This window comes from Neopelma chrysocephalum, unplaced genomic scaffold, assembly GCF_003984885.1.
Source record: "Neopelma chrysocephalum unplaced genomic scaffold, ASM398488v2 Primary Assembly neopelma1_23, whole genome shotgun sequence".
NCBI classification, from domain to species: Eukaryota; Metazoa; Chordata; class Aves; order Passeriformes; family Pipridae; genus Neopelma; species Neopelma chrysocephalum.
The window spans coordinates 37,650,296-37,671,321 of record NW_020897691.1 but is presented as its reverse complement, the minus strand read 5'-3'; the positions used below and the strand labels follow the sequence as shown (position 1 = coordinate 37,671,321).

General features: G+C 40.8%; 1 protein-coding gene across 1 annotated transcript in view; it reads right to left on the bottom strand.

The window, feature by feature from the left end:
* Positions 1-12,812: 12,812 nt before the first annotated feature.
* Positions 12,813-21,026, bottom strand: part of BVES (blood vessel epicardial substance) — a 26,544-nt gene continuing 18,330 nt past the window's right edge. The window contains exons 7-8 of the mRNA XM_027694128.1: positions 20,813-20,954; positions 12,813-13,145 (exon numbers count right to left, since the gene is read on the bottom strand). Of these exons, the coding sequence (XP_027549929.1) occupies positions 13,021-13,145; positions 20,813-20,954 (267 nt within the window). The 3' untranslated portion in view covers positions 12,813-13,020. The remainder of the gene's footprint in view (positions 13,146-20,812; positions 20,955-21,026) is intronic.

The following is a 21,026-nucleotide window of genomic DNA, read 5'->3' as shown; positions in this document are numbered from 1 at the left end:
CAAAAAACAACAAAGATGGACTGGTGGTTTTACTCCTGCTGTACCAGCCAGGAGAAGGTGGACTAGGCAGAAAGAATAACAAGTACTGAGCTTAGGTATCCATCCAGGTTTAGATGCTTAAAACTCATTTATTTCCAAATAATCCGGAATTCAAAGTGAGGAAGTACCAGTTGTTTATCTAGTTTGACCTGCTGCATGGCACAGGCTATTAAATTCAGTGCAGTTACTATGGCATTGAATTTTAGCACTCAGCTTTAACTGGAGCCATGTTTGCTTGGGTGCTTTAGAGCATACCACTTGGGCTTCAGATCAGGCCTGACTGCTTTTGAGAAAATAAGAGAGATGCTCTGCTCCATGACAGTTTGGTTTAATCACCTGCTGCTAACAAGTAGTGCCTCATTTCCAGTTCCACTGGCCTCAACTTCCAGCTCTTTGTCCACTATAGTAAAAAGTCCTATGTACAGTAAGAAAATTCAACCCTCTTTTTTTTTCTTTTTAAAATTGTAGACAAGACATATTTTTTTGGAGCGGGGAAGGGGAGACTGGGGGTTTTGGTTTTTTGTTTTTTAATGTGGAGTTACTTCCTCATCATAATTTTGAGAAACTCTCTGCTTGCCTTCTTCAGAATTCTTCTTTATGCTGGAATAGCACATCAACACTGGCTTTAAAATCAGCCTTGTTGCACTGTCACAGTCTTGGTCTTCAGTATCCTATATCCTAGAAAACTAGTTCTTTTGTCTTCTTTCCCTTTTAGAAATGTGCTGGATTATCATGCACTAGCTTCTTTACAGCAATTAGTCAAAAACACCCCACCAAAACCAAACCAAACAAAATAATCATTAAAAAAGAAAACCAAAGCCACTTCACTTTAAGCATCCAAAATGTTTGCAGCAACTAGAAAAATGTATAGAATATCAGAATAATGTATAAGTAAAATTTGGAAGTATTTTGGGAGCTGCCTACGAAAGAAAGCAGAAATGCCGTTTCTCCCCCAAGGCAGCACAGCAAGTTCCCTTCCATTCACTCCCCATTTCTTTCATCTCTCCTTGACCTACACTGACAGCTGTGACAAAAAGTCACAGTCAAGCCTGCTGAACCGTAACTTCTTTGGAGTTTCAAGCCTGAGAGTTTCTGAAAAGCAGCTGTCTTGCACAAAGCTGCACAGAGAGGAGCAGAGGCTGCCCCCACAGAGACTCTCTGCTTGGCAGCCACAGCGTGGGAGGGTGAAGGGGACAGGCACAAGCACCACTCCAGCGGTCCCTGAGCCCTACGATCTGTGCCTCTGTCAGTGAAAGCTAAGGGGAATTAAAGTAAAAAGAACTGCAGGAACAGACATATGGTTTCAGCACCAGGTGATTCAAAAAAAAAAAGAAAAAAGAAAAGTAAAGAAAAAAAGAGGGCAAGGTTTTCTAGCCCCTCTGACCCAAGAATATGGAAAATATAGGATAACTGGCAGCTCCTGGAGTTTGAGGACAGCCTATCAGGAGGCTTCAAGGAGCAGCAATAGGCTCAAGTCCCCTTCCATCTGTTTCAGTAATGCTCCATTTTCAGACCAGGGACTGCAGTTTGCTTCTCCAAATGGCTCATGAAGAAGTGATAGCCCTGAGTTGACCTGAATACTAAAAGCTACAGCCTTTTTCCCCTGCTGGTGCTGGGTTTGCGTGGCAAGGTTTAGGTTGGGGGTGGTGAGGGGGCAGTTTACAGAGGTGGCTTCTGTGGGGAACTGCTAGAAGCTTCCCCCATGACTGACAGAGCCAATGCCAGCCAGCTCCAAGACAGACCTGCCACTGGCCAAGGCTGAGCCCATCAATGATGATGGCTGTACCTCTGGGATAACAGATTTAAGAAGGGGAAAAATACCCTTCACAATTACAGTTGGAGAGAAGAGGGAGAATATGAGAGAGAAGCAGCCCTGCAGACACCAAGGTCAGTGAAAAAGGAGGGGGAGGAGGTGGTCCAGGCACCGGAGATTCACCTGCAGCCCATGGTGAAGACCACGGTGAGGCAGGCTGTGCCCTCATAGGAGGTCCATGGTGGAGCAGAGATCCACCTGCAGCCCATGGAGGACTCCATGCCAAAGCAGGTGGATTCCAAAGCTGTGACCCCATGAGAAGCCCACACTGGAGCAGACTTCTGGCAGGACCTGTGACCCTGTGGAGAGAGGAGCCAACTCTGGAGCAGATTTGCTGGCAGGAATTGTGACCTTGTGGGGGACCCAGGCTGGAGCAGTCTGTTCCTGAAGTTTGCATGCCATGGAAGGGATGCACACTGGAGCAGTTCATGAAAAACTGCAGCCTGTGGGAACAACTCATTTCACTGGAGAAGTTTATGAAGGACTCTCTTCTGTGGGAGAGACCCATGCTGGAGCAGGGAAAGAGTATGAGGATTCCTCCCCCTGAGGAGGAAGGAGCAGCAGAAACAACCTGTGATGAACTGACCACAATCTCCATTCCCCATCCCCCGGCACCACTGGTGGTGAAGAGGTAGAGATTTTGGGAAAAAAATTTAAGCCCAGAAAAAGGGGTTGGGGGGAAGGTGTTTTCAGGATTTAGTTTTATTTCTCATGAACCTACTCTGATTTGATTGGCAATAAATTACACTATTTTCCCCAAGTTGAGTCTGTTTTGCCTGTGACAGTGACTGGTGAGTAATCTCCCCCTGTCCTTACCTTGAACCACAAGCCTTTCATTACATTCTCCCTCCCCTGTCCAGCTGAGGAGGTGAGTGGGACAGCAGCTTTGGTGGGCACCTGGCATCTAGCTAGGGTCAGCCCACGACACTGCCCAAAGTCAAGAGAGGCTAAGAACATTTCACCTTGAGCCAGTACTACTGAGAAACAGCCACCTCTACAGAACACCCCTCCTCTGGGCGCTGCACTCTACGTAACAGCTCACCATAGCCCAACTGGATGAAGGCCATACATTGCAAAGAGAAAGGTAAAAACTTGTTCCTGAAACCTCATACAGATTCCAGAAAACAGCAAGGGAGGGGCTGCAAATCCAGCTGCTAGACTAGATAGCAGCATCTTTACAGGTAGTGATGTAAAACCTCTCTTACTTTGTCTGCTCACAATTTCCTGCTGTGCAAGTTGACAAAGTAGCAAAGGTAGGCCTAGGGATCTTTGCAATTTGGCTGCAAGATCACATTTTCCGAGCATTCTGGCAACTGGTAAGTTTTTGGGGCTGGGAATGACAATAGGCTGACCTGTCTCTGAGACTTAAACAGGTATTTTTCTATACAAACACAAGAAGTTTTTCAATTCAACATCACTGACAGGACTTTCCACAGCAGGAATTAGAAATGATTTCCAGGCAAAATTTTTCAGAGAAAAAAACCTATCTGCTTCTTTTTTCATGGTTACATGGATTTGAAGCACTACAGCAAGGCATAGACACAACAGGAACAGGGAAGGTAATGAAAGGAAACACAGCAATCGGCACAGATCTTGAGTCCTTAAGTAGCACAAGGCATTTATTAGCTTGCAGCTAAGACCTATGAGCAGTTGCTAGAAAAACCTTGTCACCTTCATGAGTCACACAGGGACATGCTACACTCACTCGAAATCAAAACAAAATCATCCACTTCCCAGAACACTACCAGCACAAAGCATAAGTGAAGTGACAGGATACAAGAAGAAAGGGCTGATGGAAGAATAAAGAAGGTCAAGAGTCTCTTTCAATTGGTTTCCTCTGGCTACAGAGAGATTTTGGCAGGTCCCAAGAGCCACAGGGCTCCTGGGGTCACCCAGAGCCCCCAGCAGAACTTCCAAGGCCCGTGCCAGCACCGCCAGAATCCACCCGCACTCATCACCCGGCGTCTCTTAAGTGTCCATCTAACCCATTGCTTATGAGCCTGGCTTTGTCCCCACTGAGTCAAAGGGGGAAGGATTTGGGTCACTGTGAGCTTTTGTTGGAAAGGTTCCCTAAATTAGCTCCTCTATTTGAGATAAAAGAAAGAAAGAGGTCCATCTTTATTTTCCCCATTCACTCACCGTAATTACTCCATCTCATCCCTGTCTGCTATTCACTAGCTCTCAGCAAGGCCCCGGCAGCCAGGTCACAGGTCAGCATGGAGGACAAGTCCCTGCTTCCCTGAAAAGGATTGAAATGTCTTAAGCACAGTTTCAGCAGCTTCCAGAATGTGCCAATTCCTTCTGAAAGAGCAGGCTTGGTGAACCACACCAGCAGTGACATGGTGAGGAGACCACAGGTCTGGAAATCACTGCTCCTGCACTTCATTCTCTGGTCGTCACTTGGTTTGCTCAGGGACTTGGGAGAACAGTTAATATACCCCAGGTCTCTTTATAGCGCATTGCTTTATTTCTCCAGATTATATAGCAAGGCACTTGCCTTGTGAATTTTCAGATGTACTCATCTGCCTCATTTGTATCTTTATTTTTAATTCAATGCCTAATTTTGCTGTTGTTGTTATTAATGGCCAAAGGGCAATTTTTCCTTTTTCTCTAAGGCCTGGGAGAAGATCTTACCTGTACATTTAATATTAGAGCTAGTACTTGACACGTACACAGATGTCTAACAGCCACTCTAACTTCTTATGACACAAGTTCTTCTATTTTGAGTCTTTTACACAGAAAGGATTTCCTGAAACAATTAACTTTAACAATTATAAAAACACTTCATCTTGAGTTCCCATATAGCAATAGCTGCACCAGAAGCCAAATCCCCAGATTACGCTCAGCCAGACAAAAGAATCATGATTTATTATTCCTGCATTGAGTCACCACCTCTGCATTCCGATACCTGCTATGAAGAACAAGGAAAACCAAATTAGCCATAGAAAGTATTTGTAACAAACTATTGACAGTAGCCCACAAGTTTGGACACATCGGACTCTGCTCTCCAGGCCAGTGTTTCCTGAGGCACCACAGGGTCATGGCTAATGTCCCTGTAGGATGAGCTCTTACTTTTTACTTCCACACTTCACTTATATTCCAACACAAGCACTGTACTATTTTTCTCTTCTTTCTACCATGCTGTCAGCTTTATCCCTGATGGAAATTGGCAATAGATAAAACAGGATAACTGGTGTTATTATTACAAGACTCATGTATTTTTGTATCACTCTTCCAGACAGCTTCTCTCCTGAACCACATCCAGATAGATATTCTCCATAGTTGAAGCTCAGGATGGGATTTGCATTCAGCAGTGAAAATGCCCTAATGAGGCTAAATCTCACCTGTGGTACTTACATCAGTGACCTTCCTCCTCTGAAAGGGAGTCTAAAGGCCCGGCCATGGGTCCAGCCCTGTTCCCCACTCTCAGTACTGACGGGAGGATGGAAAGTGTCCTCAGATGGCATGAAGCTAAAAGGGATGGCTGCAGGCACTTTAGAGGATAGGATTAGAGGAAGAACATATGCATTTAGCAGGGTGGATTTCAATAGTGCCAAGCAGGGTTCAGTACCTTTCCAGAGGACACAGTGTACCTGCAGATAATTTGGCAACACTGGGATAAAAAAATAGAAAAATTGTGATGGGTCAGCTACTGCATGTGTACTTACAACACGTAATTGTTGCTGAAAGAAGTTTGTTTGAGAAGATACACATGAAAACATCATAGAAGACAATCTAAGGGAATTCTGGCATCAGTGCCAAGAACCCAGCTGGAGCAGCTTTTCTAATTGAAGGTACCACACCATAAGGTGACAGCCTCAGATACAACAAATAAATGCAAAATAATGCAGCTGTGGGTGTAGGCTGAAAAAAGCAGATGTTGTTGTCTCTCTTCTAACAGTTTCCTTTTGCAGGGAAGGCTGGCTCAAAGGGACTAACAAACTTGTTCTGCAAGTCCAAAGAAGAGTGAAAAAAAAACAAACACAAACCCCAGCTTCCTTAGCAGCACTTTAAACAGGTCAGCAGCAAGTGAGCACTGAACACCCACCTCTCTGACCTTATGAGAGGGGATTCCTAGGTTGGGCCAGAGAAGCCCAGGAGAAGGGGATTCATCTTTCCCTGCCCCATTCTGAAGGGATAGGGGCCACTGGGGAAGAGAAGAGCTAGATGGAATCTTGAATGACTTAGGACTGCCACAGCATTACCTGCCAAAAATGAATCTGCTGCCTCGCTGCTATGCTGCACAGTGTACCAAAATCCTAACAAGACAGGTTTTGATGAGAAATATACCATTTACCTGGCCATGAGGGCAACACTCTGCAAGAGCTCTGCTCAGACGCTGAAAATTTCTTTAATAACAGCTCAGTAGATATTATCTTTTCCTCTTCACAGTACAAGCCAGAGCTGGGCTTTGATATTAGTGCATTACAGTTAATATACATAGAATTCAGTCAACAGAGCTGGTAAGAAAAACAAAGAGACTGTGAGAAAACACTTAAGAAGGTATGTGCATAAGAGGGTTTGATTTTTCAAACTGAAGTTTAGTTTAGTTTAGTGCTGGAAAGTGCCAGATGACAATGTAAATTCTCCAGAAACATTTCTCCCTTTGGAAAAAAAGAATCGGTTTTTTCCTCACTGCAAGAGCCATTAAAACATTTCCCATACTGTTTGCATACATCGTCTCCTTTTTTTTCAGATTGACTCTGTTGGGAATTTCCATTAATTTCAGCAGTCAGCACTTTTTAGTACTTCTAAATGCACTGTATAGCACGATAAATACGATGCTGGACAAGAGCAGAACTCAGATTAGCTGCTTCAAGACACAAATAGCTGAGTGATCATTCTTTCCATGACATGATTAAGTGACTGCACAATTGATTTTTTGCCTTGTCTTTCCTCAGGAGGCACCTATCTCAGAGAGGCAGAGAAAGCATCTCCAAGCGGAAGACAAGAGTTGAGAAGAGAGATGGGAGATTTAGTTGGGCTGTTGCCTGTGGTACACTGTTGTAGCCATAGGCTTCTCTAACGGGAAGATCTGTCCGGGGAAGTGGTGCAGGGGCAGCTTACAGATCTATCACATAACAGCACAGTTCTGTTCACTTTAGTAGTTTTCCCCAAAAGTCTGTGATCAAAACTATACTTAGGCACCCCAGCCTAGAGCAATATTGTCTCAATTGCTTACTTTGGGCACCAGGAGACACACCCTAAGCTCATCTGGCTCATCACCAAGCCTGAAGCTTGCATGGGCTTTCACAGTCTTTGCCATATCTACATCTTTCCAACTGTAATTTTTTTTCTTTTTTGCTTCCCCACTGATATCAACAGCATTTGCAAAAAGCATGGGAGGTTTCTCCCCAGCAGAGGCTGCTGTTTGTCTGCATTCTTTAATACGAGCAATTTTTAAGATTGTTTTCCTCTGATGAGCAAAACTACACAAATTCCAGGGTGCTCTCTCACATAACTTGTCTCTGTTATGTTGTCAATCAGAGCTCATCTGTATTCATACCATCGGGCTGCGCTGGAAGAAACACTTGTGCTGGCTGAGTGCACTCTGGAAGCAGTTTAGGGACAGACTTGGCCTTAATGCAACCTCCCAGATCTACCTTCCCTGACCCTGACAAAGTACCTGTAGCAGAGAAAAGTCACCAATTCAGTTCTCTTTGTTGCTTCCATTTTTAGGGCAACATTCAGAAAGCAATCAGTTTTCTGAGAGGTTTATGATGAGTGGAGATAAGATTTAAAAGCAGTTTCCATCCATTAAAATAGTCAATGTAAAAATAAACTGGTTTGAGTGTGTGTGATGTAAACAACTTGTGGACAAACTGTAATTAGCTCCAACTGACAGAAAAATGGGAAATTGTCCACAAAACAATAATGCTGTGATCTTAACATTTACTATTGTCTAAAAAGATGTCTCTAAAGTTCTGCCTCTCAGCAGTACAAAGGATTTCTCTCTTCCTCCTCTGAAAGTGACTGCATGCCTCATGCCTCCACACTCATCCCAAGGCCCTTAGAGGTCAGGATAATACCACTTTCAGATCCAATTTAGCCAGGAGCAGGTGTGCTACATACCCTTTCTAAGGCTTAAGCCAGAAACTGAGCCAAAGACTAGTGTCACTTGCCAGCTCTCCTGAGTATGCCTGCATGGAGAAGCAGCCTAAGGGACCAGGTTGTGAACTTGACTGGAAAATCAAATTTGCAGCCTTTTGAAAGGGATTCCCTCCTCCCTTATCTCTTTGTGGACCTATGACAGCTTTTGAAAAATTAAACAAGGCGGAAATGGAGAGAAAAACATAGATCATTGTTTGGTTCTCTAAGTAAGCCATAGTCCTCATAAAGTGTTCCTTGAAAGCCTAACTAAATACTTGCAGACATAACTGATGAAACTCTGGAAATTTTTAGGCATAAAAAGTTTTTATAGAAAAAGTTTTTCATAAAGATTTAGAGAGAAGCCCAAGTACACTGAAAGATAAAAAAAGCACAAAGTAAAACTCCAGAGGGTTTTTGTGTGATCAGGGAAATAATTTTTAAAAAACTGCAGGAGAACACTCTTTCTTCAGCATTTAAAAGCTTAGAAGATTCTTTTTTTTTTACAGTATTTTGGCAGACAACATCTATACTATTAACAAATGCCTTAGTTTACTGGAAAAGCATAGAACACTGAGTGACAGCAAACACAACAGTATTGATGGAATAGCATACAACTGGATGCATATGAAGAGGCATTGCCTTTGATCTGTTCTTTGCTATGAAGGATGACAGGGAGTTGTTATCCCAAAAGCACTTTGCACAGGAAATAGGATGTGGCTGTAACAGATATTAATCTCCCAGGAGAAAGCTAAGGAGGAATTCAAGCATGGTAAATTGCAGTGACTGAACAGTATTCAGCTACAGTAGGTGTCTGGAGATTGTAATACTACTTACACTCATCCCTGTGCAAAGCCCTAATTTCTGCTTTACCTCTGACTTAGGGGTCTTAAAGAGGTTCCTGGAAAAGAAAGCTCTCAAGGCTTCTAGAGGTACTTAGCAAACACATAGGCATAGCATGGCACAGCTGTATCTTAGATTTGTAATATTTTATGTGCATTAAGTGCTAAGTAGAAATTCTTGTGAACTAAAATGCAACTAATATTTAAGTTCACTGAAAATGCTTTATTTTACCAGTAGCCATAACATTTTCAACTGAAAAGCAGTTTGTTCTGTTAAAAGGCCCAACAAGAGCCCATCAACTTTTGCAGTGTTGTTGAGCCACTCCATAGTGCTCTCCTTATTGAAAAAAAAGAGTACAGAGACCATATTGCAATCAATATCAAGTGATTCCACAACTTTTGCCTTTGTACTGCATCTCTGCACTCGCTAATGACTTTCATATTATCATCAGCATGGTCTCAGGAAGTTTACATGCCAGGGCTAATTAACTAGGATGGTTTGTCTTCTCTTATTAATCCCCTAAGTACTGAAAACCCAGTCCCCTTTAAGCAGAAGCAGCTGTGACCAACATGGCATCAGAGATGCAAACCCAACATTTTACTGGGAAGTCCTTGCTACCACATTTCCGAAAGAATAATTAAAGTAACTGTTGCTGTAATTCCAGTAATAAGGTTAAAATACGTCGCTACAATTTCGCTTCCCAAAACCCCATTCAAATGATTTGTTAATGTACCTGTGATAGCCTGTCACACCCAATGTTGCTCTAGAAATTGCTGCCTTCCACATGTGAAGATACTTTCCAAGTCTATAATTTGCAATAGGCTCCACCTAGATGTCAAAAATTTTCTGAAGAATCAAGCCGTTGGCTTCTAACTGTATAACTGTATCAGTATTGCTGTTCTTTATTTTTTTTGTTTACTGAAACATTTCTTTTGTTAGATCTTTGTTTTGCTTACTAAAGCAAATATCAAATAAAGTAGCCTATTTTCCATAATGAGATTATAATTCAGTTACTCTTATTTCTTGAAGGGAAATAGTATAGGGAAAAAAAAAACAACAAACCAAAACAAAGAGGCATTTAATATTTGCATACCAGTTCAACACATTTTTTTTTTTAAATTTGTAATTTTGGCTTGTTTGTAAAATGACCATTTCAAAACCAGGGTTATCTAAACTACATTCATATTATTGAAATAGTTTTGATTGTTGAATTAACCTGTTCTACACTTGCTGTTTACTGCAAATATCCCTCACGGACTAGAACCTGACAGCTGGTTTTCAGCCTGTAGAAACATCATGTGGGTCATGACTAGCATGTTTCTTCACATTAATTGAGGTCTAGTAGTTCACCAGCTACATCACTGAAGCATTTTTTACATACATGACTTCCTGAGCCCTGGGCCACAGCTGATTTTCTGAATCCTCTCTAAATGCCCAGATTAATCTTTTGAAGCTTTGGCCAATTTCTTCGAAGCGGATTTACCTCCTGGGGTAGGAGCACACAAGCTCTTGTGGGTGTGAGTTACAGCTCAGACAGCTCCATATGAGGTTCATTCCACACAATTTAAGAGTGAGGCAAACAGTGCTTTGCTGTGAGAGTGGGACAGATCCTTAAGTGTATCTCTAAGACAATTCTTAATAGAGCTAATTGATATAATTTAATTCAGTCTCTCTGACAAATGTGGTACTCAAGATGCATTTTTTTATATACATAAATTCATTGAAATCACAGAATTCTTTAAGAACAAAACAAAACATTGTAGTGAAGTACCTTCCACTTTTTTCCCACAGGCATTCTGGTTAGCAAAAACAACTATTTGCTAGTTCAACTAGTTGCTAATTCAAATCTGCTGCATAGTTACAATTATGACCAACAGAACATGAAGTTCTGATTCAAAAACATATATTGTTTTATGTCTGATTTACTAATCAGACCTTGAAATGAGCCAACAGTTGGTTGACAGCCCATCCTCTACCCCTGCACACAAACACTCGTCTTTTAAATCTGAATAATTACAGGGTGTTTTTCCTTAACCTCTGCAAAAGCAACGAAAAGAGGTGCCTCATTCAATACAGAAAATCAGTCTATAGTCCATTTTAACTTCTGTTGTCTGAGAAAAACTCTATTTGAAACAGCAGGGATAGAAGTAAACAGACTGTACATTGTGTTTATCAAGTGAAGTTACTTCCTCTTAATTTTACCCATTTATCAGGAATCTTTAAATTTCCATTTATGTATTTTCAGGTAATAAAATGTATCACTTCTAGTAAGCTAACACAGCTATCATACTTTGCCATGTTACTGCTGTAGCAATCCTTAGCACGTGTGATGCTTTGAGGGCATAAAGATAACTTGGTTCTTGTTCCCAGGCAGCAGACAAAGGTTCCTGGTCCTGAGCCTGGGAGACACAATGGGTACACAGAGCCCAGCTCCTGCAGGGCCTCCCTTATTATTAAGACAAATTCTGTTCAGGAGATGCAGTCTCTCCAGGCACTGTATATTGACTGAATTGATAACAATACATGAGAAATGGTTCTGGTGGAGAAGGAAGAAGTAGAAATTGCTATTTTTACTTCAGTCAGTCTGGGTTCTCTGGTTATTGCTACACTGCATGAGCTCTATTCTACCAGCTTGGTTTTCCTCTTTAAAGGAGTGTCACAACTATCAGAAATTTGGGAAAATTACATGAGGACAAGGACATGGCTCCCTCTATCTCTTCATAAGTAAAATAATTCCCATTTCCTTTCTTACTCTTCCAGTAGCCAAAAGGCAACCTCAGAGATATGGCCACTGTCCCTGAGATACTGAACTAACAATGCTCTTTACTACAGCACCTCCAACAGAAGTCAATGTGCTTTTGCATATGTATAGTCTACAGATATTTTACATATATTTTCACAGATTAGTAAGTATGTCTCAGCTCTGTGTGCCACGTTTAATAATGCAAAACTGACAGAACCACAAGACATAATGATGTAATATTAAACACCAGATTTAAATTCACAGAAGCAGGAATGGTGACAACATAGTTCAAACTTCCAATTGCTTAATATGCATTTTGATATTGCATGAACTTTTAAGGAGGGAATAAGTGGGTTATATATCTTGGATGCAGGTTGTTTCAAAGAAGTTCTGTCAGGATAAACTTTAGAACTAAAATGGAATGACACAAACCAGAAAAACCCAGACTCTTTTAATTGCAGGAGAGTTCACACCAAACTTCTATTATTCTACTTATCAGGTTTGGGCAATTCAATAAATGGAACAATAGCTATTTTCTGTTATATTTAGTTAAAATATACTATTTGTTGCACAAAAATTTTCAAGTATTGTCAAAGCAAAGTAGTACAGTTATCATCTACATGTCTCCACCTATCACAGACAGGACTGCTACAAGTGCCTCTTATAAAAGCTTCCCAATGCCTCCCTTTATAAAAGACTGTGTTTTACTGTACTTGCAGCTACCCAGTTTTGAGGTTCAAATGGAATTTCCTACATCAAGTATCATTTATGCGTCACTTTGTGGGAAGGTTAATTCAGAATAGCTCAATCAGTCCACAGATAAGACTAAGGGAAAGCATGGATTTCAGTGTAATACAGTTGTCTAAAGAAGAAAAAGTTAAGTTTGAAAAGGCAACATTAAATTTAAATCTTTGGCCAAGAAAAACTAAAATTGAAGTCATTATTACAATTATTACAATTGTAGAGTCAATTATAGAGTCAAGCAGTCAGGCTGGGAAACACTAGAATTAAAAGCTAATATTTACCAAAAAATTTAGAGGCAGAAGACAGTGTGTAGTTTTCATGAGACTGTCACAACAATGATGATAGGTAACAGCAAATGGCTTTGTAAACAGAGTTTCAAAATATCTCACCAAAAACAGTAAGATACAGGCTTCTAAGAAACTTAGAGAAATGAAACTGGGGATATTCTTCACCAAAGAAGTCTAAAAATTTCAGTCTAGTCAGCAACTTAATACTAAATTTATAATGGTAAGAGTCAAAGCAGGAATAAAGCAACGACCCACGTCAAGAAAACAAAAAGCCATACAAGTTTTATTTATTTTATTTAGAAGTAAAATAAAATGTGACATTTCCATCTAGAAGCCACTGGAATATGCTGTGGTAAATTCAAACATGGAGAGTGGGTTTAGCTTTCAGATTCCTCCCAAATTCAACTTCTTCCTTTTGCACCAGAGCTTTGTGCAAGCTCTGATACACCTGAGGACACATCTGTTTAAGGCAGCCGCTGGAGTTCAAACTTATCAGCAGATGGTGCTTCGAAGACATCATCTTCAACACTTTCTTCTATTGGCTTCATCTTTGCTGAAGTTCTCAGGTAGGGAGATGTTCGGCCTGGGCCTGTCACAGTTACAAAGAAATTACCGATTAGTTTAACAACACGTACCTGCTAGGTACACCTATCTTTGACAAACCGTACACAATCTGATCATCCTGACCTAGTTGCCTCATGAGAGGATTTTATAAGCGAAGGTTTTCTTGTTACCTCGCCATAGGCACCAGGAAATTTTAGACATGGGACAGCCACACTGCTATGAACCAGCAACATCTCTAAGGTTCAAACCCTGTTGTTAACCACGGACACGGTATTCTCCCCAAATTCAGTGCAAACCCTGACCGAGCAAGGTGCCCACCGCTTGTGCCCCTGGTGATCATTTTCTCACCATGACACTCACCCACTAACTCTACTCCATTTGATTACAGCAACATGGATGGCTGCCCTAAGTGCAAAAGGTGTGTACATTTGCATGCTTGCTTAGCTGTGCAAAAATTCCTTACTGGGCAAACCTCAGGTGGGCACATGGCAAAAGCCCTAACTTTGCTGTTAAAGCATAAAATATCCTGAGTTGCAAGGGACCCAACAGGATCAAAGTCCAGCTCCTGGCCCTGCACACGACACCCCCAAGAATCCCACCATGTGCCTGAGAGCATTGTCTAAATACTTCTTGAACTCTGCCAGGTTTGGTGCTGTGACCACTTCTTTGAGGAACCTGCTACAGTGCCCAAACACCCTCTAGGTGAAGAACCTTTACCTACTATCCAACCTAAACCTCCCCTGACACAGTCTCATAACTTTAACACAGCATAGTAATATAAAACTTCTAGATGATTTATACCCCCACAAACAAACACAGAGAAAACAAGATTAGCATGCAAAAGCCACATAACTTTTGACTGATGATGATTTCACTGCAACAAAACTACCTTTTAGAAAAGCAGCAGCTTGTCTGCCAGAGCAGAGCGCACACCACAGCTATTAGTGACAAGACATTAAATGGAGTTTTTGTGCAAGTTACCACTGCAAACTACCTCTATTGCAGTTAAATTTTCAGCATGAGGGTCAAACCAAAAGAACCTCTTTGACATCGGCTGAACAGTTTTGTTTTCCATTGCTCACTCTGAAATTGCATCTGCACTTGGACATGTTTTTCTCTCAGTACCCTCTTCTAGAATTAGACCACTACAATGGTACAAGGTTGTAAACAGCTAGGAAGTGATGATCAAAAAGATTACGGAAAACTTCAAAATAGCATTTGAGAAGAAAAGAGCATAAGACAGTCTGTCAGCAGGATCACTGTTTGCATAGAAGCTAAAAATTCAAATATTCTTGAAAAAAATTACTGAGAGCCATAGCACAGTCTTATTTTTTAAAAAGTTTATCAAATATACAGTAAAGTGCTGTGTTAAGGAAGTCTATTTATGAGGAAGGACTCATTTGCAATGTATGTGTTACACACAGAGAACAAAATACAGCTACAAGCAAGACCAGCGGGTTATCGTATAATTGCATTTTTAAGTCACATTCACAAAGACACTGTTTGGAATTAGCTTTTTGGAACTTTTTATGTTAAAAATTTACTAGCATTTTCTTTTGACATTTAAAAATTACTTAAACTGCCATGATACAGAGTTACTCAAACACATTTTTAAGTATCGGAATTGTCAAACACTTCTTTTCACACAGATGGGTTTTTACGGCCTAAGCAAAGGATAACTAAATCCAAAGTTTGTGGGTACACTTGGATATAAAATTGACTTTTCTGGCAGACATCAACAAATTACACTCAAAGGTAAAAGTGTGCCTGACAATGCAGAGTTAGCTTCAGGTATTTTTTGCTTTTTTTTCTTTTTAGAGTATAGTTTATTACTATTTTTAGAATGGTTTTCTTTTATTTAGAAGTACTTAGTTCTCTCCAGAAATCAGAAGCAAGAAGCCACAAGTCTGTTTAATAAGATACAAGATCTAATTCTCTCATCCTGTTTGTTTCAAAGACATGCTCTTATTTGCTCTAAATACACAACTGTCTACTGATGCTTCTATCCAGTGTTGGACAGATGTTCAAGTGACTTAGTCAGATCTTCCATCCACTACATTCTGTTGCCCTTTCTTGAGGGCCTAAGCCAAAATACATATTAGAATTTCCATGAAACCAAGTCCTGCCTTTAACCACAAGCTGGGTATAACATTAGGAGCATATAATTTGATAATACCACTAAAAGCATTACCAAACCAAAACCTTTCTACATTCCTGCTTAGCTTAGAAGTTAGTAAATACAGATTCATAGACCAGTAAAGCTGAACTATTCAAACTATGTACTCCAGAAAGAGACTGTATCACTAGTAAGTATGTGAATGACTATCAAGCAATAGAATCATGGAATAGAAACTAATACCAAACTATTTTTAAAGGATTGAAAGTGAAGTGAAATTACGCTTGTGATGAGGTTGAACTATTTTTGTTTAACCCAAATTTTGGAAAAAGAGACACATCTATTTCACTTACTAATGAGTTACATACAGATGGATCATGGATGTCAAGCACAAGTGTCACATGATAAACAAATCCCACTTTAATACCTTTTTGAGGATGCCTGCTGAGTTAATGTGATGTTATCAACAGAAAACATCATGCTGCAAACGACTCACTCCGTAAGCATTATAGAACTCTTGTTGGTTATTTCCTTAATATAAAAGCAAACAGTTAGTTGGGTTTCTTAGTTAATTAAATTCAAAACACAGTTTTGTTAGTAATCATAGTTTGGGACCTACTAATTAGTATTTTTAACCCTTTCACTACTAAACACTTTGAGAATAGCTTTATATCAATTTCCTGAGAAAATGAGCCAAAGCTTATTGTTTGTAGCACTGATAAAAGAATAACTTTAGAAGTTGGGATTATACAAAAACATAAATGCTCGTTTTTTCAAGAATATAGAAATAAGGAGAAGAAAACTTATTTGTACTGCACTAGTAAAATATCATACTTGTAATGGGAAGCTTTTGTCCACACAACAATCACCTAGCAATGACAAAACAGTATTCCTGTAGAGTTCCTGTATTAAAAAAAAAGTTTGTAATTTCCAAATGTTTCTCACAAAATCTTCTGAGGATTTTGGGTTGTGTTTGTTTGTTTTAAATAAACAAATGTATGGTTGTAGAAGGGGGACCAAGGGAACAGCACTAGGACTGTAAGCCTCAGCGTGTGCCTTATACTGAATCTAAAAAAAAAAAAAAAAAAAAAAAAAAAATCAGACAAACCCCCCCCCAACTGCTGCATTAAGAGCACCCAGGAGAAGGTTTTTGAAAACAGAGGTAAGGTAAATGGCAGCTTTTTTGTTTGGTTTTCCCTGTGATCTGAGAAAAAGTGCATACATGGTCACAATCCACATTGAATACAAATCTTTAAGCAGAGCTCACCTTAGTAGCAACCCCATCACTTGCAGTGACAGTGCCCAGCAATAACTAACAAGCTATCTTGGCAAAAACAAAGATTGAAGCATTACAGTTCAAGGAGATAAATAAACTTGCATGATGAATTTTTAATCAACCTTTTACAGAAGTCAGAAATTTAAAATAAAAATGCAGAGAAGATATAAGTGACAATATTTCTCGAGATGTATATTGCACTGCTGTATGGGCAACTCCTCTGCCTCCCCAAAAGTAAGGGAAAGTATGGGACTCAGGAGGCTGCTGCCTCAGTTGGACTGAGCCAGTTCAGAATATAAAAGACATTTAAACCCCTCTTTTGGGGGAAGTATACCCTGTACACCAAAATAAAAGAACACAAACCAAGGAAAATACAACAGAGAAAACTGTATTTATCAAGTATGTGCTAAGCACTAATGCATCTTGGGGATTTACCTAATTACAGCTGAACATGTCATGCATTTCAACTACTTTTTCCCAAAGCTGAAGTAGTGATGTGTTTTGCTGCTAAGCCTGAAAGAGACATTTTAATTCTAACTAATTGCACAAACACAGTTTTACTGTTTCTTTCAGGCTTCTGAGCACGCAAATTCATCCAAGCATTCTCTATGCAAAGGAGTGGCTTCAATTTCATGGAACTTTGCTGTGTGTGGAACAGGTAAAAAGCCACTCGAGAGTTTGTGGGTAAAGAACAGACCAACACAGGAGACTCCATGGCAGATAGCTGGTACAGGCTGACTGATCAAGAAGAGCAAGTAGATGGAAGCCTTCTTTCGACAACTGGATCACAGGCCTTGGTACTTGTGGGGAACTTTAACCACCCCAGTATCTGGTGGCAGGGCAACAGGGCTGGGAGCAAGCAGTCCAGGAGATTTCTGGAATGTAGCAGAAAATTTCTTCACACAAGTGATCGTTGAGTCAACTAGGGAAGGCACTCTGCTGGACCTGTCACTGATGAACAAGGAAGAACTCATCAGGGAGCTGAAGGCTGATGGCAATCTTGGCTGCAGTGTCCAGGAATTGGTGGAGTTTAAGATACTGAGTGGTGTGCAAGACAAATAGTAGAAGTACAACCATACAGGACAGGGGACTCTGGCTTGCTCAGGGTTCTACTTGGTAGGAACCCATGGGACATGGCCTGCAAAGGCAAAAGGACCCAAAGACAGATCTTCAAGGACACCTTCCTCAAAACACAAGGACAGTCTGTTCCAGTGCACAGAAGGTTGAGCAAGTGTGGTAGAAGGCTGGCATAGACGAATAGGAAAGTCCTGACAGAGCTCAAACACACACCCTAAGTGAAAGCAGGCATGAGCTGCTTGGGGGGGAATACAGAACCACAACCCAAGCATGCAGTGATGAAATTAGGAAAGCCAAAGCTCAGCTAGACCTGGATCTCATGAAAAGCAACAAGAAAGGCTTCTACAAATACACCAGCAACAAACGACAGACCAGTGAAACTGCAAGGCCACAGCTCTGTGATGCACAGGACTCAGACATGAAAAATTCTACAATATTAATTTTTTTTTTTTTTTTTTTTTTAACTTCATAGGTTTCTCCCGAGGCCACCCAGGTCTCTGAGTCCAGTGGCAGAAACTGGGAGAGGGATGCCTGACTTACAAAAAAGTTGGAGTGAGTTAGGGACTATTTAAGTCAACAGGACAAACACAGGACTGTGGAACCGCATGGGCTGCATCCAAAGGGACCAAGTGTTGGCTGATGAAATTGCAAGACCATCTTGGAAAGATGATGGCAGTCAGGGGAGAGAGAAAAAGGCCAACATCACAGCCATTTTAATGAAGGGCAAGGAGGAGCACACAGGGAACAACTGGCCTATCAGCCTAACCTCAGTTCCCAGGAAGATTACGGAGCTTGTCTTCCTGGAAACCATGTCCAAGAACATAAAGGATGGGAAGGTGACTGTTCAGCCAGCGAGGGTGTACCGTGGGCAGATTGCATCTGACCACTCTGACCACTTAGGTGGTGAGATTATCTCTGTGAAGAAATGGAGTGCAGTGGATGTTGTTTACCTGGATGGTAGTAGAGCCCTTCCTAGTCTGCCACTGAATCCTTCCAGACAAACAGGTAAGAAACAGACTGGACATATGGACTGCAGCTTGCATAAATAATCTGCTGGACAGCCGAGTTCACAAGGTGATGAACAGCAGTAAAAAATCCAGCTGTCAGGTAGTTAGTTACCCCTCGAGGGCCAGTGCCAAGGCCTATAATATTTAATATATTAATGACCTGGGTGATGGGATGGAATGCACTCCCACCAAGTTCACAGCCAAGTAGTGAGGGGAAACTGCAGGTCAGAGGGTAGGGCAGCAAGTCAGAATAGGCCATCAGAGACTGAAGAAAAAAACGGACAAACTACAAGAAGTTCAAGAAAGACAAATCCCTGCACCTGGGACACAACAAACCTACACAGCATTACAGTGTAGGCACCAACTGGTTGGAAAAGCAGCTTTGCAGAAACAGACCCAGGGGTCCTGGCAGACACAAAATGGAACACGAGTCAGCAGAGTGCCCCTGCAGTCATGAATGCCATCCATATACTGGGCCATATTAGCAGCATATATTGAGCCACATAAGCAAGAGCATAGCCAGCAGATCAATGAAAGAGATTAATTCTCTCTATTTGGCACTTCTGAGACAGGATCTGGAGTGCTGTGTCTTGCACCTCCCTGTACAAGAAAGACATGGACATACTGGAGGCAAGTGCAGTGGAGAGCAACCAAGATGGTCAGAGGCTGGAGCAGTACATGGAGAGGCTGCAAGAGCAAGGTGTGTTCAGCCTTAGGAACAGAAGGCTCTCAGGGGATCTGACTGTTGTCTTTGGCTACTTAGTGGAAGGGTATAAAGAAGAGAGAGACAGACTCTTCTCAGAGACATGCACTAAAGAACAAAGGACAACAACTATGAGTTGCAATAAGGGAAATCTTTTTCACCATGAGGGGGGTAAAGCCCTGGAATTGGTTGCCCTGGGAGGCTGTGAAATCTTCCACCTTGGAAATTACAACGCTTGACTGGACATAGCCCTGCTCTAGGTGATCTTGCTTTGAACATGAGGTTGGACTAGACAACCTCCAGAGGTTCCTTACAACCTCAACTGTTCTGTGATTCTAAATGTCCTTGCACAGAACAGAGGAGAAAAGGAAAACAACACTGGAATTTTCATCAAACTATATCCCAGGTGTCACCCTTGATGTTCTTTTAGGGTGAAACACTCGCAGGGCTTTTGCTTCCTTCTATCTGGGTATGCAGACTATACCAATGTTAAGGAGTAAAAACAGATAGGCCCTCCAAGTCTGAAGGAGTTCCTGGATGAGAACTGTGAGAAACACAATGGAAAACAGAAAATTAAACAGAAAAGTGCAAATATTTGAAAACATTTTCTCTTTTTAGCAGAGACTTTAACCACAACAAAGAACAGTTGTTGGCAATGATTTTTCCCCTCATATATTTGAATTCTAATCACTAAAGAATAATATTTCCCAAATTAAAAGAAATAATCTTATATCATCCTTTTAAATTCTGTTAAACTAACAGTTTATGCCAAATGAGAAAAGTGAACATCCTTTAGTTTTTTTTGTTCAAAAGCTGCTTTCAGAGTTCAGGTTAGTGTTGAAGTCTAGATTCAGAGGAACTGAAAATAAACAACAGTAAAAGCCTAGAAAGAATCATTTAGAATGTTTCTATAAAGGAATAAATTCCAAGAGTAGAAGCAAAAAGGTCAGACATGATTTCTTCCCTCTTTTCATCTGTTCTCTACTACTCCTGTCATACAAAGCACAGGAGAGGAGAGCCTGACATGATATTCGGAGATTTTCCAGGTGACATCAAAATACTGGTTGTACACCACATTTGTCAAGACCCTGCCAATACAAACTATCTCAGGAGAAAATGTAGAACATCGAGTTGCCCAGGGTTGTGTTTTGTTAAGGTTTTTAATTTCTACAAGCACCAGTCACAGAATAAAGAACATACTACTGTGATAGGCACTGTACATTCAGTTTTGCCCCATTATTATAAACATTCCATATTATGTCTACAAATAAACACTACATCAAAAATTATTACCATACATGCTGGGGTTTTTGCCACTATCTACATGAGGTACCTTCAGTTAGCACACAAAGTCCCATGCATCTTATGACTGCCCTATAGTTAGGTCCTTCATTTAGCTGATGCACAGCAGCATCCAAAAGCTACAGTCTGCTCCTACAATAATCTCTACAATAATCTCTAATGGACAACCAAGCTGTGTTCAGAACTGGCAAAAACTATTCTGAGCACTCACGAAGAGAGGATGCAGAGGAAGTCCCACGAAGAAACATCTGCAAGCCATCCTCGCTGTCACTGGTACTGGCCATACTGTTTCTCATCTGCATCACAGACAGCTGAGAGCAGAGACTAGGCTGTCGATCAATCTTTTTTGAAGCCTAAAGAAAGAAAAAAAAAAAATATTATTTAAAAAAATATTATTTAAAAAAATATTATTTAAAAAAATATTA